This window comes from Callithrix jacchus, chromosome 1, assembly GCF_049354715.1.
Source record: "Callithrix jacchus isolate 240 chromosome 1, calJac240_pri, whole genome shotgun sequence".
Lineage (NCBI taxonomy): Eukaryota > Metazoa > Chordata > Mammalia > Primates > Cebidae > Callithrix > Callithrix jacchus.
Window position 1 is genome coordinate 214020050 of NC_133502.1, and position 25777 is coordinate 214045826.

A 25777-nucleotide genomic window follows, 5' to 3' on the forward strand; every position below is an offset into this window, starting at 1 on the left:
GCCGCCGCCGGGTGGCAGCATCCGCCCGCGCCCGAGCTGCGCCCGCGCCTGCCACTGGCTGCGAGAACCCGGCCAGACTCCTGCTCCCCGCGCCCAGCTTCCAGGCCGTGAAATGTGGGGCTCTGGGGCTCCGGGGCCACCCAGGGGCGGAGTTATCATTGTCATTTCACTTCTTCCTGTGCCTCGGTTGCCCCGTCTGTGCTGATCTCCAACGTCCCTTCTATCTGGGAACCTCCCTATCTCCACACAGGGCCCGGCTGCCCTGGAGGTCTCAGATCGAGGGGCCCAGGAATGACCTGCACCGGGGTTGTGGAGAAGGTTCAGGGATTTGGAGGGATTAAGAAGGGATCAGGGGCAGGGGCTCAGGCGGGACTTCAGGTGGAGGGGAGGCACGCTCTGAACTCGAGGTCTCTCCCCAGGCCTGGACAGGTGGGAGAGGGCGGCGCATGCAACCCTGACACACATAGACTGTTGTCTTGATGGCCGCAGTCCCTGCTGGTCCTCGAGGACTGAGATCTTCTCTGTCCCGTCCTCCTGCAGCACCGGAGCCATCCAGGGCTGAGAAAGCACAGAGCAGGTGGGGAGCCTTGCCTGGACAGGGATCTGACCAATCTGACCCTGGATACCGGGCCATGCCCCTGGGACAGGCAAGGCTTGGCGCAGCAGGGTCTGCGGGATCCTGGTGCTCACTCGCCCGAGGCTGAATCAGGCTAGATGGGCTCTGGGCGTGCGAGGCGCCGAGTCAATCTGACTTCGAGCTCTCCTCAGGGAACCTGAACACGGCTGGGCGCTGCAGTGGCCACAAAAACCAGGGTGCGGGGCACGGAGCCTGCCCCAGTGGCCGGGAAGCCCCTCGATCTCCTTCCACAGGCCTCCATCACTGTGCTTGGCCACCGGGTTCTGCAGGAGGCCACACAAGCCATCTCCTTGCATGTGGCCAGGCTAGTCTGTCTGTCATCTTTTAGGTACCAAAGCTGGGCTAGCGCAGGTGGCAGCAGTGCTGGAATCTCCCATCGAGTTTTACTGGAGTGGCAGCGACGCCTGGACTAAGAATAAGGCCCCAGAGTACCTCATGCGGATAATTTTTGCGGGGCGGGGAAGCGCACTCGGAGAGGCGATGGGAGTGGGTAGTCTCTCCCTCCCCCACGAGAAACTGGAAGCCAAGTGGCCACTGCGACCCGTACCAGTCTTTTCCCACCACCACCTGTACCCCCACCCCTACCCCCGCGTGCGCAGAGGAGCGCAGGTGTCTCTGCTGAGCCGCACCCTCCCCGCACCCCCAGCCCCCGTCACCCAAGCCCTCTTCCCCCACCCCATCAGTCCCCAGAGGGCAATCGGAAGGGAGCTGGCCTCGGGAGGGGGGGCCCGAGGGGTAGATGCGTTTGTGTGTCACGGGGGAGGGAGGAGAAAAGGGAGGGGAGAGCCAGAGAGAGAGGGAGAGAGCGCGGGGCGAGCGAGGAGGGCGGGCGGGAGGCGGATCCTCCTACCTGGGGCGCGCTCGCTCGCTCGCTCGCTCGCGGCTCGCTCGCCGGGGCCGCGAGTCACCTGGGGAGGCCGACAAGTGCGGACACATTGGCCGCCGCGGCGCTCGGCGAGGCGCGCACGGCCTCAGGCGGCTGCGCCCAGTGGAGTCTGCACCCGCCCGCCAGCCGCGCCCTGGCCCCTGGCCCGCGCTTGCAGGGGCCCACGGTCGCTCAATCCGGCTTCGAGGTTGCGGCACCCAGCCTGGGTCACTTCCCCGGGCGCACGCGGCGGCTTCGGCGGCGGCGGCGGCGGCGGCATCCCGGGCTCACCATGGTGGCAGCGCGCGCCAAGTGCCCGCGCGTCGCCGGCCGCCCGAGCCGCAGCGCCGGTTGAGCGCGATCTGCCCGCAGCCCCCTGGCCCCTGCCCGGCCGTACCGGGCCCGCGCGTCCCCTCCGGCCGCCGCTGTCTATGGCGCAGCCCCCCTCCCTGGATCATGCACAGAAACTTCCGCAAGTGGATTTTCTACGTGTTTCTCTGCTTTGGCGTCCTCTACGTGAAGCTCGGGTGAGTATCCCGTGGGCGGGGACGGCAGCCAGGGGCCAAGACAGCACGAAGGAGCTGCCTCCAGGGCGGGACGTGGGGACCGGAGGGGGCCACGGCAGCTCTCGGGGCTCCAGGGCTGGCCCGTGTGTCAGATCCTCGTCCCAAGCCAGCAGAGACACAGCCGAACCCTCTGAGTTCCTGAGGGGCGCCAAGCCCAGGGTGGGAGGAGAGAGAGCGGGGCGCGCGGGCGGCCCGGCCGGGCTCGGGTAGCGGCGAGCGTGCCCGGCGCGTACTTTCACCTGTTTGGGCTCCAGGCCCCGGGGGTGGGACGCGCCTTCCCTCCCCCGGGCTGCGCTGGGCGCCGAGCCCGGGCCGAGCGCTCGCCGCCTGGAGGGTGCGCCGGGGCGGGGTCGGGGGGCGTCCAGCGTCTGGGGGGACCAGGGGAGGGCGGGGGCGCGCACCCGGCCGCGAGCGCGCAGGCCGGGGCACCCGCCGCGGCTCTTCGTCTCTATCCATCACCCAGACGTGTTGAAATTACCTTGACAACTCGTCCGGCTGGCTCGGGATGGGCCGCGGGGCCGGCCTGGCCGCCTCGGGCTCGGTCCGGGGCCCGCGCCCCGCCCGCCCCGGGGCCCTGGGCCCTGAGCCCGGCCCCCTCTCGCCGCGCTCCCCCTGGCGCGGCCCGGCGGGCGGGCGCCCGGCGAGCCGCGCTAGCTGCTCTCTGCGGTAGCTGCTCCGAGTCGTATTTCCACATTCCTGAACCCAGCCGAGTCCTTACCTGTTGAGCCGAGATCTCCTTTAGACAGAATCTGTCTCAGTCTCGCTCGAAGTGGGGGTGGAGAAGCGGCGTGAGGAAGGGGGGGTGCGGTGCACCTCGCCGGGGGCGCCCACGGCCCGCGGCCGGCCCTGCTGTTCCTCGAACCTGCGGGGACCCGCGCCCGGCCGCGCTCTGCGCGCCTACTGTGCGCCGCCTGCTGCAGGCGACGGGGAAGGCGGTGAACAGAGCCGTGGGAGGGGCTGGCCCCGGTACCACTGGCGGGAGACGCAGCTTCTCTGGCGGAGAGGAGGGGAGGAAGCAGGCGCTGGGGATCGTCTCTCCATCACCCTCCATCCCTTCTCTACTCCTCCATTTTACAGGTGGAGAAACTAAGGCCCAGGGCCTGCAGAGACTAAAACCGGTGGCTTCAGAGGCAGGACTGGAAGCCCCCGACCTAGCCTCAGCCCTGCAGGTCTGGGCGGGCGTGTCTGCCGGTGTCCCTGCTTATCCTAGGTCTGTGGGTAGGCTGTGTCCCCAGGTGTTTATTTATGGAGGTTAGGGGTGTGGGAAGTCGAGCCTGCTGGGCTGGGGGTGGAGTGGGCAAGCTGCTGTTTTCCCGCCTCTCCAGCAGTCCTGCGGTGAGTCCTGCTGGGCCCCCCAAAGTGAGGGCAACCCTTAATAAGGCTCTGTCCCTGCAGCCTGATTCTCAGAACTGAGGCCTTCCCCCACCCCAGCACCCCTAGAGTTAGGCGCTTTTACGCTACCGGTTTCAAGGATGAGGAAATTCGGCATAAGAGCTAAGTCACTGTCTTCAAGATTCAGTGACAGAGCTGGGCTTCAGTTGGCTGTGGTCCCCCACTGTGGGCCTCTCTTCCTAGCGTCCATTCTTCTGCAGCAGTCATCAGAAAGCAGCGCCTCCTCCTCCCCCAGTGAGTGGGTGGGAAGAGCTCTGGGAACCTCCAGGTAGTAGAAGGAGCTGACTTGTCCACCCCCAGCCCAGCTCCTGAGGCTGCATGCCCTTCCCAAGCCTCCTGGTCCCTTCTGTAGATGGGATTGCAGCTCTGGCCAGCCTGAACAGGATGGTGGCCAGTGTCTGAGAGAGGTGTGCATGAGCAAGACCCCACCAGGTCTCCCTGTTAGCCCAGTCTGAGCCCCAGGCCCCTGTGTCAGCCTCCCGCTGGGAGGGGTTAAGAGCGAGGCAGTGGCTGAGTTTCCTTCTGTGTGGCCCTGGCTCTGCCCTCAGGCCCTATCCAGGACCCCCAGAGGGGAGACTTCTTGCCTGGTGTGCCAATTTAAACACACACTCCCCAGCTCCTGGATTTCCAAAATTCGGTCTGTCAACACCCTGTGGAATGATGACCAGGAAAGCCTGAGATCTCCCCCGGGTCTGCTGAGGGAAGGAGAGCCAACCCCTCCCTCGAGGTTCACCCGCTTCAGCCAGGACTGGAGAGAAGGACCCTGCTTTCTTCGGAAACCATCTTGGCTACACACAGCGGTAGAAGGGGGAAGCTGGGCCCAGGTGTGTCTGAAGAGGTTAAATGACCCGGAAGCCTACTGCATTAAGGAGGAGGTTTGGGAGTCTGGGATCATGGGCCGTCTGCTCTGTCCTCCTGTCACGCCTAGGCTGTGGCCTTGAGTGAGATTTTTAACCTTTCAGCCTCCCTTTTCTCATCCAAAAAATAGGTCACAACGTTCCCTTCACTGCATGCTACCCATGTCAGTGCTGGGGCCTTTGCCCCGGGGTGGTGGGGATGTGTGCCAATGAGCACCTGAAGATACCAGGAGAGACTTTCTTATTGTTAGTGACTATGATGTCACTGGCACCCCGGTGACTCCTCCAGATAGTGCATTCCGGGGCCTCTACATCCCAGGATCTGGGATTTTAAGAGTCATAAAGGTGTGACCACAGATCAGAGGTCGTATGCATTGGTGGGAGATTCCGTGGTCACTCCCCTTCACGCTGCATGTGTTTAGTGTATGCAGGGAGCCACCTGGGCACATGTGCCTCTAAACCTGGTACAACTCACATTTGCCGTGGAGGACTCCAGCACCATCAGGAATCAGAATGCACAATCCCCTTAGGGGTCGGGGCCCAGGAACAGATGGGCCTTGAGCAATTTGAAAACCTGATGGCTTCAGGGAGTCACAGTTCCTCACTCAGGGCCCTTTCTGGACTGAGCAGCCTTCAGCTCCAACCCCGGCAAAGGCCAAAGCAGAACTTGGAGGAGCCTGTCTGGAGTTTGGACACCCTCTGCTCACTGGAACTGGAGTCACTGAAGCTCCAGGACCAGCCCTGCCACAAGCCTGTCCCTGCCTTTGGGGCCAAAAGCAGAAGGGCTCAAGAGCCCTGGACTGGGAGGGATGGAGGTGGTGGTGGGGGGGGGGAGACGGGGGTGGGAGGACGGGGGTTGAGGGATGGAGGGGGCTGCTTCCTCCTGGGTGACGAGCCTCCACACCAGGTCTGGAGTTAGAAAAATCCTCTTCCTCAGGGCAACGGGCCAGACGTCCAGCCCTCCCTTTCCTTGCCGTCTTCCTGCTTTGCGCGTGGTTCAGATGTGGAGGGATGGTCCTGTGGAGCCAGGACTGGCTAACAACAGGAGGTGGGACACTAGACCTATGTTTCTGGGCTAAAAAATAAAAATAACTGGAATAGGGAGAACGTTCTTGCAGGTCTACTCCCCAAACCCATCCCCACCAAGCCCTCAAAGGAGAGCAGAATCAGTGGGATGGGGAAGCCTCTGTGTGTGAGAGCAGCACCTGACGGCGATGCCTTCCCACTGGCGGTCTCTCCAAAGAGGTGCCCAGGCAGTGTCGTACAGGGTCTGCACCAGCACAGGGCTGGGCCTGGTTAGCCATGGCAGTGTACAAGTGCGACCCACAGCAGCCTCACTAGACCCAGGGCGCACGGGGACAGAGGCTCAGCACACTCAGTGCGTCTGTGCACACACCTGCCCTCACAGACCGACCACGCTCCCGCAGGCACACACAGGCACGTGCATGCACACACGCGCAAACGTTGCGGAGCATGGCCCCCAAGGGGAGCACAGCCACGCGCAGCTCCCCCGCGGAGCCCTCCCCAGGTGCTCCTTCCCGAGCGAGGCCAGAGGTGTGTGGCTCCCTAAAGTGGGGGTATGCGTATCCCGGCCAAGGCAACTTGGGCAAGCCCCGGAGGCGGCTCCCACCGCACGCTCTGGTCAGCCTCCCTTTAAAAAAACCCGCGGGGGGGGGGGGAGGAGGCGGATGTAGGGGCGGCCCATCCAATGGCAGCTGCGCGCCTCCGGAGACTTGAAGACTTGAGCCAGAGCGAGCGACAGAGTTGGTTCGCACCGACAGACGGACGGAGGTCCAGACCACCGCCAAGACGCGCCCGCTGTCCCCGGCAGGGTCCCCGCCCCGCACTCCAGCCCCAGCTCCCGCCGCTGCCCCAGACGTAGCGCCATGCGCGGCCCTGGCGGCGGGCCACGGGCGACAACTGCGCCCGGGCCCGCAAGACCCGGCTCCTAGCGCCTTGCGCTGCCGCTCTGCATCGGGGAGCTCCGCGGGGGCCCCGGCCTCAGCTGGCCCAGGCGCCCTGCCCTCGGAGCCTGCCTAGTCCGGCCAGGCGCGTCGGCCCACCATGCTCCTACTGTCGCCGAGCAGCGCGCTGGTCTCCGTCTATTGCCCGCAGATCTTTCTCCTCCTGTCCAGCGGCAGCTACCTGTGAGTGCCGCGGGCGAAGGGTGGGGTGGGCGGGTGGGCTCCCCCCGCCCCCGGCCTTCAGTGCTAGAACAGGGCGGGCAGGGAACGCGGCAGCAAGGCCCTTGGGCGGGGCACCGTGTCGCCGTCGCGCGCGGGAGCCGGGGGACTTTAGGTCGCCTCGCCAGCCTAAGCTGCCCAGGTGGAGCACTTGGTGGGCAGCTACGGCAGTGAGAAGTCCTGGCTTTGGGGTCCGAGAATGGATGGTCCGAGAGCGGCTTGCCTGCTGGAGTAGAGCAGGCTTTGCACGCTCAACGCTAGGGCCCGGGGGCACGCGGGTGGCGCCGAGATTCCCTGCGCATCCTAGTGGAGTCCCGGACCCCCGGGGGACCCCTCCCGATATCAACCCACGCGGCACGCAAGAACATGGCACACCTGGGAGAGCCACACGACACACCCGCTCCCTCGTCAAACACTGGCACGCACGTGCACAATGCACTCCACCGGACAGCGCCCAGACTGTACCCCTAAGTCGCTGCGGCTTCTCGGCAGGCTGGGTGGCCTGATCCCTGCCCCTGCTGAATCCTCACCTGGGAGTGAGGAGGACGCACCTTGTGCAAGGGCGGCCGCATTCGCCCAGGTGTCTGCACCGAGGAAGAGTGGGGAGCGTGGGCGCGCGAGTACGTCTGACAGGGCAGAGCCCACTGGGCTCTGAGAAGCTCCGGGCAGGGCCGAGGCCGGCTCAGTGAGCCCAGGGGGCGCACAGGGTGGCTTCGCCCAATTCCTAATGGGACGCATATGCTCTGGCCTCTGACTTAAAAAGAAGTTTGATTTATGGAACCGCCGTTTGGGGGAATTTAAGCTGGATGCTACTGATTAAACCTCAGAGCCTGCTCTCCTTCTCCTTCTCTTCCCCCCCCCCCCGCCGCCACCTCCTTTACACGCGGGCCACGTCCGGGGTCTCCTGATGCGGCCAGAGGGGGCAGCCGCCGTCTTCCCGCTCCCAGCACCACCCCTCCCCACCGTGCGCTCGCAGTCCTAATAAATCGCCGCGCCCCCACCCCCATTTAATAAAGACACAGCCAATTTCTTCTCTAGCTCCTAGGAAATTACTATCCTACCAGTTTTCCTTCTATAAATAGTCGCGCATCTTGAAACAAAAGTTCGCAACCGCAGCCAGATGCTGCGAGGCCCGCGGTTTCCCGGGCTGTGGGACATAATTACAAGGTCCGGGCACAGAGAGCGCTCCAGGCCCGGCGGGCAGCCCCGGCTGCGGAGGCATCGCCTGAGGGGGGCGGGGTAGCAGGGCCCATGCGGGTGGGGACCGCCTGATCAGTGGGTACCCAGGCTAACAAAGTGCCAGGCCAGAGGGTCCTGTTTCTGGTGTCCTTCCAAGGAACTGGATCAACCAGGGGGCCTTGGAATTTCAGCCTCTGGCGGTTGGAGGCCAGAAAGCCTCCCCATTCCCAGAATCCTGGCAATTCAGCCTTAAGCCTTGCTAGAGAATTGGCAGCTCCGATGCTTGGGAAATCTTTTTTGGAGCCGGCTGGCTGAGGTTCGGTGTTCAGGGAGAGGTGTCCGGGGTGGAAAACCAGGAGTCCTGGGGTGGAGGGGAGCGCGGGTTCGGGTAAGGGTCGGAGAGAGGGAGGTGTGCAGGGGCCCCAGGAGCCTTGTGGGAGTCGATGCCAAGTCAGCAGTGAGGGGCCTCTGGGGCAAGGCGGTGCCCAGTGTGCCTCTGAAGACCCCAGGTTTACCTTGGGGCTCGCGGCTGGCCCCTCATCTGGGCCTGCAGTGGCTACACCGCCAGCTGTGTTGGCAGAAATTCTCCGGAGGAAGCAGCTTTTCCAGACACCCTGGGCCATTGCTGGGGTCCGGCCCGGGTCGTGGGGGACAGGAAGGCAGACTGCATCCCTGCCTTACCCTCAGCAGCTCCTGCCCCCCGGGGAGGAAAACGCTGACGCCAGCCTTGCCCAAGCAAAGACGAATCAAGACATTCCCTGGAGGGAGGGGGGCAGGTCTTGGGTTTCCCCTGTCCTGTTTGGGAGGGTGCAAGGCTGACCATAGGTGGGAGCAGGATTGGCCTTTGGGATATGAGGATTTTTGGGCTAGGAAGGGGCGCTGGGTGGGGGCTTCATTCTGTTCCAGAGAACTTTCAGGAACTTTCCAGATCCCGCTGCTGGGATCCCAGACAGTGGCAGACAGCTGATCCTGCCCCTTTCATCTGAGCTGCTCCCATAGCTCCCTGTCCTGGGCTGTGGTCCGTGCACACCGAATCCCAGACGCATGCCTGGGCCCCTGCGGCTGATCGGGTTGGACGGGTGTGTTGGCCTGGAAGCGCCCTGCGACCCACTACATGCTGACTTGCAGCCGCGCTAGGCGGCCCTGGCCGGGACTCGCCTTCTCTGTGCAGAGCTGCTGTCAGTGCAGGAGCTCCCAGGGCTGGGGAGGGGGTGGTTAGTCAGCGCCCAAGGGAGGGCAGGTGGGGGACCACAGGCCAAGAGGAAGGTTTGCGGTGCTGGGTCAGCTGGAATGGGGGCCTGGCTGAGGCCTTGACCAGGACCAGGCTGAGCTGTCCCAGGCAGGTCTCTTCCGGTCTTAGCCTTCCTCTCCCAGATGTGGGGGTTGGCTCTGACGACCCCCCCAGGTCTTCCGGTAGGAGCCTCTCATGGTGACCGCCCGCTCCGGGGAGCCAAGTGAGTCATGGGTGACAGGGAGGTTACTCACCGACCACCTGGCTGTGGCGGGGTTCAGGGGGGGCGCTTACCACTGCCCTGCCAGGCCATGCCTCTTCCCGGCTCCACCGCTGTGGCTTTGTCGGTGATGCCAGCCGCAGTCCCAGAAGCACTGTGGCCATGACCCTTGGGAGGGAGGAGCTGAACCAGGCCTGCTCCCGTGGCACTGTGGCCTGTGTGGGGACAGAACGTGCCCAGGGCTCAGGCATGTTCAGGTTGCCCTTGGGGAAGGGCAGCTCCCAGCCTGGAGGTTCTTCGTTCATCCAGGTCTGGAAGGGGCTTTGCTGTGTGCCCTGAGCTGGTCCATGGGCCTCTCTGGGCCTCAGTCTCCTCAAGGGTCACTTGGGATGATGATCCCGAGGCTCAGACCAGGCCACGTGTAGTTGGAACTTGAAAGTGTAGAACATTCCATAGAGGGTGTGCACGTGGGGTTAGAGCTGGGAAATCTGATGAGATCTCAACTGGGGACCTCCACTGGAGGGGGACAAATGGAGCCTCTCTAATCACAGGAAACTTTCCAAAAGTCATCATCATGTGGCTGAGACTCATCCACCATTGGCTAAAGGGGATAATGTGCATCCAGGACCACCTGTGTGCGGCGGGAGGCCGGGAGGTCCCGGGGTGCTGCTGGGAGGCCTGCAGGACAATGTGCCGTTTTCTACCACGGTTTTCCTTGAGTCTTTGTGAGGCCAAGGGGCATGATAGTGACTAAGACCTGGGTCCTCATCCCGACTCCGCAGTCCTCTCACTGCCTGGCTGTGTCCCCAGGCTCAGCACTTTCCTCTTCAGTGCGGATCATGGGGGCACGAACCTCACCAGGTGGCCGTGGGAAGCTCTCACTTGATGCCTGGTGCAGTCAACGCTCAGGAGACCGGCGATTCTCAGCTATCAGGAACAGGGAGGCTGGCCACAGGCAGCACTAAGGGGGGGCCAGCAGCTGCGTTCATTCAGGAAGGAGTGATGGACTCTCTAGGGTGTCTCAGAGGGCTTCCCAGAGGAAATAACTCTCAGACAGGGTTTTGAAGGATGGATAGGAGTTGGCCAGACTAAACAGGCACGTGAAAGAGACCACTGGAAGAAGGAACAATACTGTGAAACGTTCCCCTCCAGGGAGCCTCAGAGCATCTTGCTGAGGTGGCCAATGGGACACCAAGATCCCGAGAAGAGGCTGTTTCCCAAGGTTGCTCAGAGCCCAGGGGTTCAGCTCTCCTAGGTCCAGTCTCCTCACCTGCTTCAGTCCCACAGGGAGAGGAATCCAGGTCTCTCGGGGACTCAGGCTCCAGCCAGCTGCTGGTGACGCTGAAGGAGGTGATTTTTGAGGCACTGACGGCTCAGTACCGTTTCCTCATTCACAAGCTCTCCTGGGCTCCTCTGCGGACACAGTAATCACAGCCCAGCAAGTCACAGCCCTGCCCCTTCCCCTCCCCCCCCCCACACCCCGGAGCCTCGAGTCAGCCTTACAGGGCAGGTGGGTGCCTGTGGGGAGCCCGGGGCCCCTGCTTGGGTGTGGACTAACGCTCTGATCTTGGGGCACCCTGGCAGGCCCTGAGGTGTGGCATGGTGGTGTGGGGTGAGGTAGAGGGCTCGGTTGCGGGTATCCAGGCCATCAGCCTAGGTCCAGGGAGTGGAGCCCCCAGAACCAGGGCCCACGCACAGCCGAAGCCCAAGTTGTCACGCTCATGCTGCTCTCCATCCTCCCAGGCAGATGGAGGGGCCACAGCAGGCTCCTAAGGCTGCTGCCCTGCACTACCCTGGGTCCGGCTCAGATGGGGCTCAGCTCCCCTCCCAAAGGGACAGGAGGCCGGGCGCCCTCCCTTGTCAGATGAAACCCCGGCCCAGGGTTCCTTCAGCCTGATGAAAGGGTCATTGTGTGGCGCGGGCCGCCCGCTGGCCAAGGACAAAACCACCGTTTGTCCTCCCTCCCTGGCGCGGGGCTGGGGGCCTCACCTCGGGCTGGCCGGCAGGGTGGGGGTGGATACAGGTGCGCTCCCTCCCCCATTCCTTGTCTTCCTGCTCAGCCTTCCTGGGGCCCCTCCCCCAGTCCTGCCCCTCCCACAGGGTGTTCACATCCTCTGAGTGTGGGTCCTGAGGCTTGGGTCAGCTCAGCTGTTGGCAGAGAGGCAGTGAGCTCTCCAACCCCAGAGGCATACAAGCAGATGCAGGAGGAGCAACGGCTGGGGATGCTGGGGAGGGGCCCTGCCTGGGCAGAGAAGCAGCACTCACAGGTTCTCTGTGCAAGCAGCGGGTGGAGTGGTTGGCCTTTCCACCGAGGCCATCCACAGTCTCAGTGGTGGAGTGGCAGGTGAGGCTTGGCACAGGGCCATCGACACTTCCTCTGTCCCCAGGCTGGAGCGGGTGGCAGCCGAGGTGCTGGGGCTGCCACGAGGTTGGGTCTGAGGCTATGTACAGAAGACACTACATCATGCAACCTGAGTGCCTAGCTTTAGAGTGTGAAGCCTGTGGGTGCCCAGAGCTGGGCCTGGGAGGAAGCCACCCACCCGGCGAGCAGCTCACTGGGTGCAGCGGTGAGGAGTGAGCATCCCCTGAAGTCCCTTCCCATGGCACCTGCAGGCCTCTGTCGCTTTCTGGAACACCCCGCCCGGCCCCCCCCCCCCCCCGCCACTGTGGCCCCTGCTCCAATCCTTCTGAGCTTAGTTGGAGCTTTGAATGGGCCAGGCCCCCTGGAGGGAGGGAGCCGGGCACAAGGATGGGTGGTGTCTCAGCTGGCCTCTGAGTAGTGGGTATTGGCGTGGCCAGGGTGCAGAGGCGTCCGGAGCTGAGACTCAGGCCTGGGCAGTCCTGAGTGGTGAGACAGATGGCAAAGCCCCTTCTAGTGGGAAGTCCTCCAGAATACACTGCCTGCCCTGCAGACCGCTGCCTGGGGGACAGAGGAGAAGGCATTCCCACTCCTGGAGGACTCAGGTTCCCTCAGAAGGCCCTGGCAGGACCTAGGTGTGCTGCTTTGGAATCCGCGTCCCCACTGGCTGCCAGAGAAGGCGAGGGAGGAGAGGCCTGTCTGCCATGGCAGGTGGTGGCGTGAGGAAGATAAGTCAGGTGCAGAGTCACTGGCTCAGGTCAAAGCTGCCGAGCCCAGATTTGAGCCCAGGGCCACCTGACTGTCGGGTCCATGCCACTTGTCCCGCTGTCTTACTGAGGTGGGTTTCCAGCCTTTGGCGAAACCAAGAGTCCCTGGGCCCTGAGCGAAGGTCTCAAGATGGCAGGGGCTGCCTCCAAGGTTGGCTTTGGGACCAGAGGTGCAGCTCTACTGTGGGTATGGGAAGCGCAGAGGCCTTCTGTTCTGGGCCTTGTCCTGTTTTGGCCCCTGACCCAGGAGCTCTGAGACCAGCCTAGCCAGGGTGTCGCCTGTGTTGGGTCAGCCTGCGTGTGGTCCCGGATGCCCAGGTCCTGTTTCTGGCTCAGCTGTGGGTTTGTGGCAAGCTTGAGAGCATCCCTCCCTTCTCTGGGCCTCAGTTTCCCCATCTGGGTGGTGGGTCTGGATGTTCCCCAGGTCCCCCTTCTTGCTGGCCCCACCACCACCCTGAACTTTCCCTTTATGCCACAGCTGGATGGCAGCCCCCATGGCCCGGTGATCAAGGCTGGTCAGGCGTGCAGGTGTGGCTGGGAAGGAAAGTACCTGCCTCCCTCCCTTCCACCGTCATTTACCCAAAGCCCCGTGGGACCCACAGCAGGAGTCCTAAACCATCTGTAAAGAGGGTGGCCCAGGGAAGCCCTCTCAGAGAAGGCAGCCTCTGACCTGGCCCTAAAGGACATGCTGGAGGGAAGGAAGGTGGGATTCTGGGGAAAGGACATACATGGGCAAAGGCCTGGAGGTGCAAAGAGGGCATGGCAACTGGGCATAAGGAGTGGGAACAGCAGGTTAGAGGGGCTGGGGCAGGGGAAGGTGAGGTGAGGGCGGCACCAACGGCAGAGATCTCAGGTCTGGGGAGTGCAGGGCAGGGAAGAGTGGCTTTGGCAGAGCTTTAGAAAAACCCCTCTGGGCAATGAGGTGGAGGATGGGGAAGCAGGGAGGAGGCTGGTCCTGCCCGCCGGCCGAAGACGCAGGGCCCGGTTACTCTGGGGCTGAGAGGGGATGGCTGAGGCTGCAGAACTATCTGGTGGCAGGGATGCCAATGGAGTGTGCTTGGCCAGGTCTGGGGGTACAGGGTTGCCTGCCCCCTCCTCAGCACTCAGGGCAGTACCAGGCACTCACTCAGCCAGTGCCCAGCAAATCTGTCAGAGGGTGATAGCCAACTATGGGTCTGGGGCCCAGTGAGCTCCCAGCTCAGGGCCCTTTGCCCAGGGGTGGCAGGGGCTGTGGTGGCCCCAAGTGTGCTTGGCCCTCAGTGGAACAGGTGGGAAGGAAGAGTGGGTGGCCGGGGACTGGATGACTTCCCGGCTCCCCTGACTCAGGTCTTCCCAGGGTGACTTGACTGCTGGCACTAGCGGGCAGTGTTGGGAATTTCCAGGTGTGGCTGACCACCCCACCCCCATGAAGGCAGCCCCACGCTCTGCCGAATCCATCTCCTGAGGCTCTTCCTGTGTGCCCCATGCCCCCCTCAGCCTGGGGAGGGCTAGCCTCCGGGGCCCACACGCCTGTGGGCTGCAGTGCCCACTTAGCCTTATCACTGGGGGTGGAGTCGCATGTCAAGCACGCCTTCTTGAGCCTCAGGGTGTGCAGGGAGTGTTGCTGGAGGTGTGGCTGGATGCCAGGCAGGCTGGAGCTGTGGAGAGAGCACTGGAGAGGGAGTCAGGAGTCCCAGGCTCCATTTCCTCCATGTCTGCAGTAGTCCAGAGCGCACAGCCGGGAATGGCCAGGCTGGGCTGCTGTGGGCTGGCACCCGGGGAAGGGCGCTGGGCCAAGGGCTGCAGACTGCACACGGCCCCCCCATTCTGTCTCAGAACCTGCCTCACCAGTGTGTGGCCTGGGGCTCCCCCCCGAGGCTGTCGCTCCTGGAGGTGCGGGGGTCACTTGGTGCTCCACTGTATGCTTGTTTCCTTCCCCGCTCTTTAGGAGCCGGGCAGGGTGTGCGATGCCTCCCTCTGGTGGGGGAGTCCTCCTGTGGTCCAGCGCCTGCCACGGAGCTGCCTTGGACGGGAGGCTGGGACTGGCCCCTGACCTTCAGAGGCTGGGAGAGGCCAGGCTTTGCAGTCAGTTTGGACCGTGGGCCCAGAGCCCAGCCTTACTTCCTCGGACGACGAGGATTCCTGCAGCAGGGAGGGTGGGAGAGGCCGAGCCCAGAGGTGGGGAAAACCCACCGGGTCAGGTCCTGCTCTTGTCTCTGATACCAAATCACTGCCACGTTGCTGTGTGGCCTGGCATGGGATGCTGCTCCTTGCTGATGAGCTCCGACTGGGGGCTCGCCATGGGGAAGGCGGGGACAGCACTCGGGACCTCAGGCCGCTTCAGTCAAGGCCCCTGGAGTTCTGGGGGGTTGGCTCCAGAAGCACTCACTCAGCCAGGCTGGTAAGAGTTGGGGGAAGCTGCTCCCGGGAAAGTGGGGACCCTGGGCCGCAGGCATCCAAGCTGAGCAGTTGGCTAGTGGGCTGTGGCAGCTGAGGAATTCCTGGAGGGAGCATTCCAGAGAAGCTGCTTGGAAGGTGAGGGCGTGTGGAATTATGCACAGGGGCTCTGAAGGTTCTGAAGTACAGGTCAGTGTCCTGTGCTTTTGGGGTGGCAGTGAGTGGGTGAGGCTCTCATTTCACAGGAGCACAGGGGGCTTCTGGCCCAGTCTGGGTCTCCAGCTTTGGAGAACGCTGATGGCAGAGACTGCCTTGTGGGGCTGGCCTGGCTCCGGCTCATGCTCTGTCTGAGAACTTCTGGGCCTGGCTCCCGTCTGTTCCTGGAAGGAGGACCCTTCAGGACTGTGGCCTGAGGCTGAGTCCCAGGGCCAGGAGCTCAGCCCTGCCTTGCAGTCTTCAGAGAGGTGATGGCTCGGCCCCCAGACCTGCCACTCAGCCAAGTCCAGAGCAGACAGGAAGGCCGAGGTGGTGACACACCACGAAGTGTCCAGACTCTTCCTGGCCATGGGCCAATGGGGTGTGCCAGCTCCCTCCCACCTGTTCCACCTGTCTGTCCACCTGAGGTTTCAGGTTGGCATCCTGGTCACGCAGGCCTGCAAGGCACCGATTCATCCAACAGATCTGTGGCATCAGGGCAAGGACTGAGAGTGCCATCCTTGCCGGGGTCTCGGGTACTGTGGCATCTCTGGGTGTTGCTGTCTCCATCTGTAATGTGGGAAGCAAAGAGAAGGGGCAGGGGTTAGACCTAGGGAAGGGCACAGCTGAATCTCAGCCCCAACGGCTTCCTCAGGAGCCTAGCACAGATGTGACCCTGCAGGGAGTGGAGAGGGGAAAACTGAGAGAGACTCTGGTGGGCTTCTTGGAGGAGGAGGCACTAGGCTGGGTCTGGAATCTTGCATAGCTGCTGGAGGGGGAGGATCTAGTCCAGTGTGTGTGGCCAGCACCTGGGTGCATCATGACGAGCCCTGTGTGCTGGTAGAGATCTGGAAGGTTCTAAAGTCAGAGGTCAGTGTCCTGTGGTTTGGGGGTCATAGTCGGTGGGTGAGGCTCTTATTTCACAGATTTAGCAGATATGGTAACTGGGAGTGTCTGCCTGTGACCTCATTAGCTGTTCGCTCCTTGTGCTGTCCAGGGGTGCAATGGACCCCCTGGCTGTGGTTCATCCACCTGCAGTGACCTCAGCCCTACCTGGGGCCCCCAGCTCTTCCTCAGCTTCTTCCCAGGCAGTCTGGTTCTTCTCCAGGGTGGGGTCCCAAACTGCCAGACCAGGAATGCCAGCTATGTAGGGAGGGTGGAAGGGCAGCCGCCCGCCAGAGGAGCGAGGGAGCAAGCAGACACTCTGCTCCCTTCCCTGGGAACACTGCGGGCTGAGAGCTGAGCGGAGCAGTGGCATGGAAAGAGTGGCAGGCGGGACCGTGGTGGAGGGCAGCCCGCAGGATGCCCTGCTCAGCAGCAGGGCAGTTCTCCACATTGGACAGACCCGCAAACTGAGGCTCAGGGAGGCCAGTGAGAGTCAGAGGCTGAGCAGAACTCAAACATAGGACCCCAACCCGAGCGAACGAGCGGACCTCTTTAGGACACAACTCAAACATAGGACCCCAACCCGAGCGAACGAGCGGACCTCTTTAGGACACAGCTGCAGGTATGCAGGTTGTCACCTCAGTGCCTCACTACCCAGATGGGAAACTGAGGCCAGGAGGGGAAGGGAGGGGCAGAAAGTTGGGCCCTGGGGGTGTCAGCCCTTTGCCCTCCCCAGTCCCTTCCTTCCCCACCTCCCTGCCACTACCTGTGCCTGTGCCTCCTCTGGGGACGCTCTACGCTAGCCCCTACCCACACTGTTCTCCTCTGGCTGTTCTCTCTCAGCCTCAGTTTCCTCATCTGTAAGGTCAGGCTGGCAAGGACCACTTGCGGGAGCCAGAGTGGGGAAGGGGTGGGACAGGGAGGGAAATGGCCTGCTCGGGAAAGGGAGTGCTTTGGGCCTGTCCCTCCCCCACAGGGAGGACGGACACTTCCCAGAGGGCTGATTGGCCCTGGCTCTCAGATGAGAAAGCTGGGACTCAGAGCAACCTTGGGGTGGCTGGGCAAAGCCCCTGGCCCAAGCCCCATCCCATCTGCCTCCATGGGGCTGGGCCCTGAGGAAGGACGGGCAGCCTGAGTGCCACCAGCGTGTGACACCAGCTGCTGAGTGCAGACCTGTCCTATTCATTCTCTGGTTCCCTTCCACCGGTGCGCCCAGCTCTGGGCTGCAACTCGCCCCCTCCAGCCTCCTCTGAGGGCAGAACCGGAGCCGAGGTGGGGCCAGGCGTTATGAGGCAGGTGTGAGTGGAGCACCCTGCCCCATACTCGGCCCCAAGGAACCCTGCTGGGCTCCTAAGCCATAGAAGAGCCTCAGTGTGGATGGAGAATTCAGGGCCAGCCCCCTGCCCACCTGAGGAAGAAGCTGGCGAGGACTTGGCTCTGGGTGGGCTTGGGGGCCAGGTGCCACCCCCCCCCCCCGGGGATCTTCGAGTTACTTCCTGGATAGGTGGACCCAGACCCGCCTCCCTGGCTGATCACAGATAACTGGAACATTCTTCAAATATTTTTGCCAGAAGATGCCCGAGAAGGAAGAATTACAAAGTGCCCCAGGCCAGGAGCGTGGGCTGCAGGAGCCCGGGGCAGCCAGGCAGCCAGGGCCGAGGGCTGGGAGGGAAGCCAGAGACCAGGCCTAGGTTGAGCCAGCCTGTCCCTACCACCCAGAGAGCTGGGGAGGGGGCTGCCCATGCTCCTCCCCCTGGGGCTCAAGGTGAGCACTCAGCCTGGCCAGGTGTTGGGCAATGCTGGGGACCCTTGCCCTGGGCAGTCTGCCACTGACACAGTGGCCTTAGGACAGCCTGACACGTCAAGCACAGTCTGGGTGCTCCCAGAGGGGCTGGTGGGCGGGAACGCCTCCCCAAGGAGGGGGCTCTGCGGCGGAGGGATCAGCAGGTCGGGGCCAGCATGTCACAAAGGAGGAACGGAGCAGCAAAGGGTGTGGGCAAGAGTGAGGGCTGAGGGGACCACCTGGCCAAAGTGGCCTGGGCTGGGGCTGGGGCTGGGAGGAGGCTCAGGCAGGCCCCGAAGCTACTATCCTGCTGGTATCAGGGTGGGGTAGGCCCATGTCAGGGGCAGGATGGTGGGGGGGCAGGATGGGGGGACAGGATGGTGGGGGGCAGGATGGGGGCAGGATGGTGGGGGGCAGGATGGGGGGAGCAGGATGGTGGGGGAGCAGGATGGTGGGGGCAGGATGGGGGCAGGATGGGGGAGCAGGATGGTGGGGGAGCAGGATGGTGGGGGGACAGGATGGTGGGGGGACAGGATGGTGGGGGGCAGGATGGTTGGGGGGCAGGATGGGGGGGTCAGGATGGTGGGGGGAGCAGGATGGTTAGTGCCCTGGGGGGAGAGCAAGGCATGCAGGGGGAAAGCCTTTCTGACCTCCGATGAGCTTTTTGAGGGAGGTGCCTGTTATCTGGGAGGGGAGGGCAGATGGCCCCAGGGTTCCTGCTTCTGGCTCCTGCGGCTCTGTGGCCTCTGGGATGCTGAGACCCGGGCAGACTCCAGCTGGGTTCCAGGAAGAAGTCAGATCCCATGTCTTCCCCGGAGAGCCGCCCTGGTCCTTCCCGGGAACGCTCTCAATGGCTGGACAGGGGCTGCTTCCACCCTGAAACTGGCTGGGGTGGGCAGCACTAGGACTGCCTGGGTGCTGTGTTGGGCGCTGGTGTCCGTCCACAGTGAGGCGGGAAGCGGGGCTTCGGCCAGATGGGAGGCTCTGCTGCTGTGGGGCTGCTCGCCCTCCAGGGCCAAACGGAGCTGGACTGTGGTTTGTGGGGTCTGTTTTTGGGAATGTGGAGGAGAAACGGGATACTGAGGTGGAGGTGCCTGGCTCCCAGGCCTCCTCGGGACACGAGCCCACATCTGTGTCACCGCATAGCCTAATTTCTCCCAGGCTTCATCACCAGAAAGACACAGCTTGTCCTGTCGCTGGCAGGGAGGTGTGCCCTCTCATGGGCTACTTTGGGTGGTTTCACCCCCACAGTCCTCACCACCTGTCCCCCTGCTTTAAGTGCCAGGCCCTGGCATGGACAGCAGGCATTTTCTCAACCCAATGTGAAGTGCGGTGTGAGCTGGCTTCGACTGACCTGTAACAGTCTGAGTGACAAGGGCCTCCCAAGTAGCTGCAGTTACAGGCGTGAGCCATCACGCCCAGCCTGTTTTCTGTATTTTAATTATTATAAGAAGGTTGGGGTTTCCATTCCTGCCTTGTTATTGCTCCATTTCAATAAAGTCACATATTATTACACTTGACGTTTATGCTGAGATACAGCGTACGTAAAATGCAGAAATCTCCAGTGGACAGCTTGATGCGCTTTCACACACGTGTGCACCCACGTACTCACCACCTGTCTCGGGACATAGAACATTCCGCCATCCTGGCAGGCTCCCTCTGCCTGCCTCAGTCATGCCACCCACCCAAGGGTAACTGTTCTGATTTCCGTCTCCCAGATGAGGTGGGCTTGTCCCGGAGATTCTTCTAAGTGCTGGAACCCACACATCCTCTTGCCTGGCTCCGTTCCCACACTATGCCGTCGGTGAGGCCATCGTGTTGACGAGTGTCAGCGGTTTCCTCGCCAGTAGTGGCACGCCACGTGCATGGACCACACTTTATGTAGCCATCCTCCTGTTGACAGACACCTGGGTTGTTCCCCATTTGTTCCCCCACGTGCATATCTCTGGGCGATCACAAGCACATGGGTCTATCCTGGGCACAGGAGAGAGATTACTGGGTCGCAGGGAAGGACTGATCCGCGAATGGACCATCAGTGGTGCAGGTAGTGGCTGACGTGGATACCCAGTGGCTTCACAATTGCTGGTCTCAGGCCTGGGGCCCCGTAGGTGAAGCTGCTCCCTGGTCTCCAGGGGGAGGCTGGATCCTGGGGGTCAGAGACTGTGCATCCAGTGAATGAGCTCACCAATGGGCTCCCCAGTCTCAGGCCTCAAGGGTTAATAATGAGGGCTTTCACTGCAGCCCAGCAGCCTGTGCTGTGGACACCAAGTGATGGGCCCTCCCAGCGGCTCTGAGATGTATCGGGCTGTTATTGCTTCCATTTTACAGAAGGGGAAACTGAGGCACAGTTAAGAAACTTGCCTGAGCCCCACAGCTAGGAAGATGCAGACTCAGGCACCCCAGGGCTGCGGGCCTGGCCTGGTTCCTGTTAATGCTGCAGCCAAGGACCTGCCTCTTGGCCACTTCTGCTCCCATCTGTCACCGGGCAGTGGTTGAAGGGGCTGGATTTGCCTAGTCTGGACATTTCATCTCCATGAAACCACACAGTATGTGGTTTGGGGGTCTAGCTCCCCTCACCCCCACCACAGCCACCTCCTCCTGGAGGCAGCCCCCTCCCTTGGGGCCGCTCTGCCAAAGAGCCAGGTCGTCCCACTACCCGGCTGCAGCCCCTCCTTGCACAAAGCCCAGCCAGGATGCAACTCAGGGAGCTTCCGGGCCTCTGCTGGCCACTCGCCTGAGACTGAATAGTCCGACCCACAGTCCCTGGGGAATGAGGGGAAAGCTTCTGGTCTGGAGGGCCAAAGTCTTCTCCCATAAGCACCCCCCCCCCACAACACCCTGCAGTGGACTGGGCCCGCCTGGGGCACGGAGATGTTCCAGACTTGCATCCCACCTGCCATCTCACCTGTGTCCTGAGGCCCCATTCAGTGCAGGGGGATGAGCTGGGGGCAGAATTTTCCATAGAAAAGGTCAGTGACTGAAATGTAAATGTCCCCCTCCCAGAATCTCTGCACTCACTGTCACTCAGAACCTCCCTGGTCAACCTCCCCTGGGCACCCAGGCAAGCAGCTGAGAACTGGGAGTGAAGCTGAGTCCACCCACAGGCCTTGTTGAGGGTGCCCATGCCGGCCCGCGCTCCCCGGTGGCCCCAGCACGCTACCTGTGTGGTTCTCTGGCCTCCTCCGAGTCGCCAGCTATTTAGCTGGGAGATATTATTACTCCACTTCCCACGCCCACCGTTTCCTAAGGAAGGCCAGTCCCAGTCACTCCCATCTCCAGCCCCCTCCCCTCCAGGCAGAAGGAATGGCATGGGCCAGGCCTGGAGTGTGGCAGGGCCAGGCTGGCTCAGGGAGGGCAGGGGTCAGAGCAGACAGTGCCCAGGGCAGCAGGGTCAGGGCAGGGACAGCAGCTGCATGGGAGCCACCTATGTGCCTGGAGTCAGTGGGTGTGTGGCATGAAGGATTTTAAGCAGAGGAAGAACTTAAGCTGTTTTGAGAATAAAAAGCCACCCCAGGCCCTGTTCTAGCGTGTGCTGCACACTTACCACGTGGCACTCCTTCTTCTGCCTGAGTTCTGGACTCAGAGTCGGGCTCCCAGCCCGGCTGTGCAGCCCCCGGCAGGTTCCCTGGCCTCTGGGAGCTCCAGTCTGCACACCTGCAGAACGGGGAAGGCACCACTCACCTAACAAGGTGAAGGTTAAATGATACACAGGTGAGGTGGCCCAGAGTTGACCCTCAGAACCGGAGCATTAGCGGAAACACAAACGCCCCCACTGGGTAAGGGAGATGCTTTTGCAATTATTTCTGAATTACCAACCACATCTGACTATTTATACTCCCGGCAGAAAACACAGTGCACGAGCCTATATTCTGTTCCCCGATGCCCTCCCTTCCTCGTTAACGTGTGCACGGGCACGCAGGGGGCTGCTGGGGGCTCTAGTTCCCCACTCCGTCGGTCCCACACACCCCGGGTAAGTGTGCAGGAGAGCAAGCAGGGCGTTGCGGGGTGGGCCTCCAGCATCCCCTTCAGCTGGGTCCTCATCTTCACTGAGTGCGTGAGTCCTGTGTATGGATGGACTTTTCTGAAATCGTGGTCAAAATACATAAAATAAAATATACCGCTTTATTTTAAAGTGAACAGTTCAGGGGCATTTAGTCCATTCACAATGTGATGCAACCACTACCCCAGTTCCAGAACTTTCCATCACCCCAGATGGAAATTCCACACCCATTATCGGCCACTCCCCGTTCCTCCTCCCAGCCCTGGCAATCACCTTTCTACTTTCTGTCTCCATGGATTTGCCGAGTCTGGAAATTTCCTATCCACACAGTATGTGGTTTTGGGGTCTAGCTTCCTTCACTTCACACCGTGCTGTTGAGGTTCCCCCACACTGTAGCGTAACTCAGTGCTTCGTTCCTTTTGGTGGCCGCGTAATATTCCATTGTATAGATGGACCACACGTGCCTGTCCACTCAGCTGCTGGACGTTAGAGTTTCTTTCGGCCTCTGGCTATTGTGACTAGTGCTACTATGAACATTTGTGTGCGAACTTTAGTCTAAGCACCTGTCTTCTGTTCATGTGAATACAAGGGGTGGAACCGTCGGGCAACGCCAGGTTTAACTTGCCGAAGGACTGCCGCCCCGTCGGCCACCGTGGCTGCACGGGTTTCTGCTTCTATTGTCAATGCGTGGGGGTTTCCGATTCTCCGCAGTCTTGGCAACACTTGTTCTGTTCTTTCCTTCTTTTTTGATGTCCTTGCCCTCCTGGTTTTGGTTTGCACCCCCCAGTGATTCTGGAGGTCGAGCAACTTTTCAAGAGCTTGTTGGCCGCGTGTCTTGTCTTCCTCCGAGAGCGCTCTGCTCGATACCGGGCTGTTCGTCTTTTCAGTGAGCTGAGTTCTTTCACAGGTGGCTCTTAGATGCTGACACGTCCGTGTATTCATTGATCGATTCCACAAACACTCAGGATGACCACAGCAGGCAGCCCTGCGTCCTGACTGAGCACAGACTCAACACTGTCCTGGAGGGGCCACTGCCTGAGGGGGAAGCCGGGCACGGAACAGTGACTGTGAGACGGCAGGATGAGTCCACCCAGCAAAACAAGCGCCCACCGTGCTCCTCCTCAGTGCCAGGGAATGGGAGTTTGAGCCCAGGGGGCTTTCACTGGGGTGCTGAAAGGGAAATGGAATATGTCAGACAGAAAAACAGAGAAGGGGAAGCACCCAGGAGAGGGCCCAGCAGACACAGCGGGGAGGTAGGGTCATCCGAGGCCAGATCCCAAGAGGCCTCTGGTTCCAGGCACGGGGGCTTGGATAGTTCCCTGGGCAATGGGGGGCTACGGATGGGCTTTGAGCAGAGGATTGATGTGGTCAGATCCGGGTGCTGGCAGGGCCAGTGGTGGACAGCTGCCTGGAGGCAGGAGGCCAGGGCTTTGGCCATCGCAATGATTCGTTGCTGCCCCCGGGGCCCACACTAATTCCCATCAGGGTCCCCCCAGCAAGGGCACCTACTCCAGGTAATGGGGACTTCTCAGCCCTGAGCCTGCTGGGAGAATCTGGGCCTGGAGAGTATCCCTCAGGCCAGGACTGAGGCAGGCTCTACCCCACGCCAAGCCGGGTGCCTGGCAGGGTTCCCATCCGTCTCATTTCCCCAGCTCGGTTTTCCAAGGATCTACAATTACTTTGGGCTGAATTCCCCAGATTCCAACCCGATCACAGCCCCACCCATCCAGATGCTCTTCCTCAATGCCAGCCTGGGGCTTTTCTGCCCATTGTGCCCGTGGGAGACCCAGGGAGGCCTTGGCCAGATTAGCGGGCAAGCCGGGCGGGCCTCGGGGATTGAGTGTCGCCCGGCTGCAGCACGTGCTGTCAGGCCACCCGGGGACTTTCCAGCTGGCTGTGGGTGTCGCTGCCCTGGAAAATCACTGACTTGTTTCTTTCAAGAAAAGGGCAAGCGGGCAGTAGGTAGAAGAAAGGTCCCTAGCACACTAGGCGCCCAGGGCCATGGGCATCAGCTTCAGGGAGCCCCCGGTGGTCCCCCCAACTACCACATCTTGCTCCCGGGCTAAACAGGCCTGATCTGTTGTTTTGAAGCCCAGTGCTGTGCTGAAACGCAACCGTTGCCTGCAGGTTGGCCTAAAACCGGCCGCCCGCCTCCTTCCAGCTCACCGTCCCTTCGTGGGTGTATAAAGCCAGATGACTGGTGCGGCTTCGGTGGAGGGCAGTCCGGCAAGTCCTCAAAAGCAAAATGACCACCCTACCCAGCGACTAGGTCCATGCCCCAGCGGCTGAAAACAGAGGCTCAGACAAAAACCTGCGCCCGCATGTTCGTGGCAGCATGGCTCACAGTAGTCCAGAGGTGGAAACAGCCCAAATGTCCACCAGCCATGAATGGATACACAAAACGTGGTCTAGCCACGCGGTGGACTATCACTCAGGCTCGCAGAGGAATGAAGCACTGATGAAGCACTGCATGTTACCGCGTGGATGACCCTTGAAAACATGACGCTAAGTGAAAGGAGCCGGACACCAAAGGTCACATAACGAATGTTTCCATTGATAGGAAAATCCATGGGAACAGAAAGCAGACTGGTGGTTGCCGGGGTCAGGGAGGGGAGGACGGGGAGGGACTGATGGGTACAGTTTCCTCTTGGGGTGGGGGAAATATCTGGGAACCTGATGGAGGTGGAGGTCGCACAACACTGAACGTATTAAGTACCACAGAACCCCGCACTTCAAAATGGCCCATTTTATGTTATGGGAATCTCACCTCATTAAATAAACACATAAAGCCAGGCGCAACGGCTCATACCTGTAATCCCAGCACTTTGGGAGGCTGAGGCGGGCGGATCCCCTGAGGTCAGGGGTTTGAGACCAGCCTGGCCAACATGGTTGAAACCCTGTCTCTACTAAAAATACAAAAATTAGCCGGGTGTAGTCCAGCTACTGGGGAGGCTGAGGCAAGAGGCTGTCTTGAACCTGGGATGTGGGGGTTACAGGGAGCGGAGATCACACCACTGTACTCCAGCCTGGGCGACAAAGCAAGACTCCGAGACTGCCCCAAAACAACAAAAAGCAACCCCACTGATAACACTTCAGGTAGAGTGAATGTGGCCTGTGGCTTCCTGTCTAGGGCTTCCGGTCCTGAGAGCTGCCAGGAGATTATTGACAAAGGCCTCCTCAGGGGACCACTGCGAGGCTACAGTATTGCAATAAGGCCCCTGCCGAGCCCAGCACACAGTAGGTGCTCAATTTGTTGCAGGCCTGATTTCTTTCTCTGCGCTCACCCAGTCACCCCAACAGGAGAGAATTCACGGTGCAGCCTTTCTCCCTGTGGTCGTCTGAGCCTGTGGGTGGGTGGGTGGGGGGATGGGTGTTTTATACCTCCATTTCATGGGTGTGGAAACTGAGGCTCTCAAGGTTGGCTGGTGCTGGAGTTGGTACTGGGTGGGCTTGGCTGTCTGCCTGCTCAGTGTCCTGCCTGGCCCATTTGCCATGGAGGGGCCATCAGGGTATCTACAAATGGAGGGAAAACCCCGGTGGTCTCGGAGTTGGGTTCTGCTGCTTGGAGGCAGCTGCAGACAGTCCCAAGTTGGTGGCTGCCATATCTCAAGCACGGTTCTCTCTAATTGGAAGGGGCTGCCTTCCAATTATCTGATTCAGCGGCCTGGAGAGCCATGGGACTTGTGATTGCGTGATTCTCGCATTCTGAGGCTCAGAGGCCTGGGGCGTGTGTGGCTGGGGTCTCACGTGTGAGTTGGGGTGACATGTGTGGTCACCGGGGGTCCCTCGTGGAGCTGATGGGAAATGGCCTCTGAGGGTAGGGATCTGCTAGTGCCCTGGTGGGCAGGCTAGCCTTGTGGGCGGGGCTAGACCTGGTGGGTGGGGCTACTCCTGGTGGGCGGGGATATCCCTGGTGGGTGGGGCTAGTGCAGGGCTTGGGAAAGGTGTGGGTGCGTGGAGGGGTGCTGGCCACCACCATCTCACGGCCTCTGTCTCTTCTCCTCCACAGAGCATTGTCATCCGTGGTGGCCCTGGGAGCCAACATTATCTGCAACAAGATTCCTGGCCTCGCCCCGCGGCAGCGTGCCATCTGCCAGAGCCGACCCGATGCCATCATTGTGATTGGGGAGGGGGCACAGATGGGCATCAATGAGTGCCAGTACCAGTTCCGTTTTGGACGCTGGAACTGCTCTGCCCTTGGCGAGAAGACCGTCTTCGGGCAAGAGCTCCGAGTAGGTAAGGGCGCCTCTGGGCTCAAGGGGCCCAGCCATCACGGCCAGCG

At 61.6% G+C, this 25777-nt stretch overlaps 1 protein-coding gene across 2 annotated transcripts in view; it reads left to right on the forward strand.

Moving 5' to 3' along the window:
• Nucleotides 1-1538: 1538 nt before the first annotated feature.
• Nucleotides 1539-25777, forward strand: part of WNT7B (Wnt family member 7B) — a 42153-nt gene continuing 17914 nt past the window's right edge. Inside the window, exons 1-2 of one of the 2 annotated variants that reach the window (XM_002743851.7) lie at nt 1539-2029; nt 25505-25731. In XM_002743851.7, the coding sequence (XP_002743897.1) occupies nt 1959-2029; nt 25505-25731 (298 nt within the window). In that variant the 5' untranslated portion in view covers nt 1539-1958. Of the gene's footprint in view, nt 2030-6077; nt 6465-25504; nt 25732-25777 lie in introns of those variants that run through there. The other variant, XM_035273306.3, reaches the window with a different exon arrangement.